Source organism: Megascapheus bottae, chromosome X (genome assembly GCF_031878675.1).
Source record: "Megascapheus bottae isolate mThoBot1 chromosome X, mThoBot2.hap1, whole genome shotgun sequence".
In the NCBI taxonomy this organism is placed as follows: Eukaryota; Metazoa; Chordata; class Mammalia; order Rodentia; family Geomyidae; genus Megascapheus; species Megascapheus bottae.
This window is the reverse complement of record NC_143547.1, coordinates 105,861,685-105,866,434: the sequence shown is the minus strand read 5'-3', so window position 1 is coordinate 105,866,434 and position 4,750 is coordinate 105,861,685. Positions and strand designations below refer to the sequence as shown.

General features: G+C 54.9%; 1 protein-coding gene across 1 annotated transcript; it reads right to left on the bottom strand.

The window, feature by feature from the left end:
• LOC150041784 (40-kDa huntingtin-associated protein-like) lies at nucleotides 1–1,977 on the bottom strand. Its single transcript, XM_090325583.1, has 2 exons — nucleotides 1,792–1,977; nucleotides 1–1,510 (listed from the first exon to the last, which is right to left on the bottom strand). Exon 2 carries the CDS (start codon nucleotides 1,356–1,358, stop codon nucleotides 144–146), a length of 1,215 nt encoding a protein of 404 aa, XP_090181709.1. The 5' UTR covers nucleotides 1,359–1,510; nucleotides 1,792–1,977; the 3' UTR covers nucleotides 1–143.
• Between the last annotated feature and the right edge of the window lie 2,773 nt (nucleotides 1,978–4,750).

Sequence of the window (4,750 nt, the reverse complement as noted above, 5' to 3'; positions counted from 1 at the left end):
AGCAGAAAGACTGTCTTTTATTTCTCCCCAGTAGCAAAGGGGGCGGGGAGTGCGCAGAGTTGGAGAAGGTGTGGGATGGGGGGTGCGCGGTGGGGTGGGGGGGGTCTGTGGCAAAAGGGCATCTTGGTTCATGTGACTCGTCATCAGACGCCCTGTCCCGATGGGGAGATGGTTTCTTGGAGAACCAAGTGAAGGAGGTGGTTCTGCTCGGCCGTCAGCAGTGGCCACATCTCCACCTGCAGTGACTTGATGGCTTCCATGTCCTTCTCCTGGGTGGCCATGACCAAGGACTGCAGCAGCAAGAACAGCTCCTCGGGAAGCTGGCTGCTGCTGCTATCCTGCCCGTGGCTGTCAAAGGCCTCCCAGGAATACCTCTCCAGGGTCTGGGCATGCTCGGGCAGCAGCTTGGCGGGTGGCGGCTGCAGGAGCAGCAGCAGCAGCACGCGGGACACCTCGCACCTGGCCAGCACATCCGAGAAGGCACCCAGCATGGCAGGGGAGGGCGCGGTTGGGCCCGAATTTGCGGGCAGTGGCGCGGTGGGCACAGCAGAGGCCGCCCCAGGTCCCTGCTGCTGGGGCCTCAGGGGCAGTGGCGGGGGCAGCTGCAGCTGCTGTGGCGGGGCCTGCGACTGCTGCTGCGGCAGGGGCTGCGGCGGTGGGGATGGAGGCAGGGGATGGCTGCCGTGGTCGCGCGCCAGGCGCTGCATGCGTGTGAAGACCGCCAGGGCACCGGTGTAGTCGCGGGCCAACAGCTGGCACGAGGCGGCGTCGCTGAGCGCCTGCAGCGCGGCCAGGGGCAGCTGGGGCAGGTGCAGCTGGGCGGCGCGCTGGAAGTGGCCAGCGGCAGCGGCCGGCTGGCCCAGGTCTCGCAGAGCGGCGGCCAGCTCCAGGCACAGGGAGGCCGCGGCGGCCGGCTGGCCCAGCTCCAGGTGCAGGCGCACAGCCGCGCTCAGGGCGCTGGCGGCCGCCTGCAGTGGCTCTCCGTAGGCGGCGGGGCAGACCAGGCGCTGCCGGGCATCGCACTCCTGTCGCAAGAAGAGGCGCGCCGCCTCGGTCAGGGCCATCGCCTCGCCCGGCCCGTGGAACAGCGCCTGCTGGCAGCGCGCCACGGCCAGCTGGCACCAGGCCGCGTAGGGCAGGCACTCCTGGGCGCGCAGCTCCCGGCCCAGCTGCCCGAACTGCTCGCCCGCCTCGGCCACGTTCGGCTTCCGCAGGAACCGCTTCTTCAGCTTGTTTGACACCAGCCGGTACCGAGCCAGAAAGTCCCCGGGCTCGGAGGCCGAGCCCAGGCCGCCGCCGCCGCCGCCCCCCAGGCCCAGGCCCAGGCCCAGCCCCAAGCCAGACGAGGAGGCCGCCATGTCCGCCACCCCGTGGCTTCCCAGTGAGCGCGCAAGCGCAGACGCAGAGGCCTGCGGGACCGCCGCGCCGCCACGAGCTCTGGGTCACCGCTGCCGAGCAACCACCTGCCCTGCGTCACCTCCGCCGCGAAGCGATCTGCGTCACCGCGTCACTGTGGGAAGAGCGCCAGCTCACGCCCCGCCCCGCCGTTACCTGGCGACCAGCGAGCTGCAGGGGAGCGGGCGGGGAGCGTGCTGCAGGCGGGCCCGGGACGGGGGTTGCTCTGGCGCCGCCCCCAGCGCAATGCAAATCGGGGTCCACGCCCAGCCACCCGGGGGCACGAGCTGGTGGGACGGGGCCCGCCCCAGCCCCTGAGCAAAGGCGGCTACGGCCACCATCCCTCGTGGGACCCCCGTCGCGGCCTCCGGGGTGCCATCATTCGGGGAACCTCACCTGGCCTGACGAGGGGCGCCCTGGCTCTCTGCGAGCCAAGTGTCTCGGACGCCGGCCACGACGGTGACTCGCGCCCACCTCCACGCGGGCCGGCGGCGCGTGATGGCCTCCCCACGCCTCCCGTAGCTGAGGGGAGCCCGGGCGCACGCTCCGCGCTCAGACCCCGTCGCGCGCGGATGGCGTCACTCCGCCCCGCCGTCCCCGGGAAGCCGAGTTTCCCACGCTCTTCCTGGACCGGAGCATGCTGGGAACGAGGAAGCCCCTCCGGCGGGCTCCATGGAGCCTCTTCCGCGCAGTGCTCGGCTCCAGCCTCGTTCCCTCAGCCCTAGGCGCTTGCCGCGAGCCCTGGCTGGCTTTGGCCGTACTCCTACTTGAGCGCCCTGGTGTCTGCCACTGTGCCCCGCCATTGGCTGGGATGGAGCCCCGTGAACTTCGGCTTTTAAGTTAGTGCGCCAGCCTGCGGGCTTGGCCTCACGGCCTGCACGCCCGTCCTTTCCTCAGCCTTTGCTCTGCAGGCCGGCGCCGCACCGCTCGAGCCACAGCTCCACTGCCGGCTTTCGGGTGGTGGACCGCAGAGGGGAGACTCCCGGCCTTTCCTGCGGGGCTGCCCTTCAGCCCTGACCCTCAGCTCTCAGCTCAGCACAGACCTCTCCCGGGGTAACCTGTGAGAGGGGGTGTCCAATTTCCTCCGTCTGTTAGTGGAGGTCCAAGCCATTATTTCCTTGAGAGTCCTTTGTCCCTTTTCTCTCCTTTAAGGCTCCTGTCATGTAGAATGTTTGGGTGGTTAGTGAACCATTAATTCTATAAGCTTTCTCCATTGTCTTTTTGTTAATCTAAGCCGAGGAAGGGGGCTGGGAGAGGGTCAGCCAGAGTCAGGGACATTGCCATGCAATCATCACCACCAATGCTACCAAACCATTTTCCCCACCCAAAAAGTGCCCCCACAGACAACCTGCTCAGTGATGGGAAACCTTTTTTCTGCTGGGGACCTTTTGGGTATTTATCACATTACTTACTGGGCTATATACAGTAATCAATACAGGCTGTGGGATGGGTAGCCTAAATAAATGTATGTCTGTTCCTCCATCTTTCCAAATCCCTGAAGGTTTATGTAGTCAATCTCTATACCCACCCTTCCTTTCCTCACCCTTGGCAATCGCTAATCTGTTTTTGTGACTACTGGACTGCCTGTGCTGGTCATTTTTTATAGATGAATCATATTGTAAGCATATGTCTCTTTTTGTCTCCTTTCACTTTAGCATCATGACTTCCTTATGGTGCATTCATATGGCAGCATGAGCCACTCCATGAATTTTGTATGTCTACTTGGAAACTGATGGGCAGCTGGTGAAAGTCACTTTTTCAATATTGTGACAGTGTGCCTGGGAGCACACCGTGCCAAGCACAGAAACTTTTTGTGAATGAAATGTTTTCAGTTATGACATAAAAACCCATAACAACTAGGAACAAATTATTAAAAGAAATGTAATACTTATGCAATGTAAAGCATGTATTGTTGCACAGAAAAGTTGAAAGGCCAAAGGAGAATTCCAGCACGGACTTTAAAAGTCTGTTTATTAGAAGCAATATTCTTCACATCCTTTATCACAATTCCAGAAAGTGTTTTGCAAACGTTTATAAACAAACCATAAAGTATATTTTTAAAAAAAAAACCTTAGACCACTTTTCATAAATAAACTGCAGTGTTATTTTCTCTAAAACATTTTATTAGCATATCTTAATTGTACAAATAATTGTTTGCATATGTTATTTCCAAACATGCTCTGCTATTTACTTTGGCATAATTGACACCAAAATACCTAAGAGATTTATTTTAGTTCAGTTTATGGTTACTTGTCCCCATATACTTGAGCAGAATGCTATCTTGATGGAAGTTTGTGGCACAGGAATGTGTTTACTTCATGGCAGAAATGAAGTATAGAGTTTGAGGAACGGACCAAGGACCAGGAAAACCTTCAAAGAAATACCTGACGTGACTTACTTCCTTCAGCTATTCTCCATCTCCTACAGTTTCCAGAACCTCCCAAAACAGTGCTACCAAGTGAGGACAAAGAATTCAACACATGAGGTGGTGAGGAACATTTTACATTCAAACAATAGCTCCTGAATATAATGATCTTTATTCCTATTCATTTCTCAGCTCCCTTTCTTATCTCCCCTCAAAGTTCCCCTCTTCCACATGTTTAATACTCTTCCATTTAATTTCATTTCAACATATAAAAAAGTGCAACACTTAACTTTGTGAGACTAGATTGTTTTCCTTAACATGATAATCTTCACCTCCATCTATTTTCCTGCAAATAACATAATTTCATTCTTTATGGCTGAATAAAATTCTATTATAAATATATGCCACATATTCTGTATTCATTCATTGATGGTTAACCTAGGCTTAGTCCATAACTTGGCTTTGGAAATACTGCCACAGTAAACACAGGTAGGGATCTCTGCAGTAAGCTGATTGTAAAACCATGGGATTAGAGGGGATTTTGTGAACTTGATCTTACAGAAATTTCTGTCACAATCTTAGGAGAAATAGAAAATCATCCTAAAATTTACATTGAGGCACAAAAGATGCAAAATGGCTAAAATTATATTAAGCAAAAATAAAGTGCTACTGCTGATTGGAATGTAAACAAGTTCAGCTACTCTGGAAAGCACTTTAGAGGTTTCTTAAAGAACTGACCTTCCCTAATAGACCTTCCCTACCACTCCTGGGTATCTATCCTGAATATCAACCCAGGATATGATAAGGACACCTGCTCAGCTATGTTCATCTCTGCACTATTCACAATATCCAAGTGATGGAAACAACCACATGCCCTACTGCAGATGAATGGATACAAAAAATGTGGTACATATATACAAGGGAATTCTACATAGCCAACAGACAAAATAATGGCATTCACAGTGAGGTGGATGAATGTAGAGCAAATCA

What these genes read in the sequence shown, in the direction of transcription:
- LOC150041784 (XM_090325583.1), bottom strand. Translation starts at nt 1,358, where the DNA reads ATGGCGGCCTCCTCGTCTGGCTTGGGGCTGGGCCTGGGCCTGGGCCTG.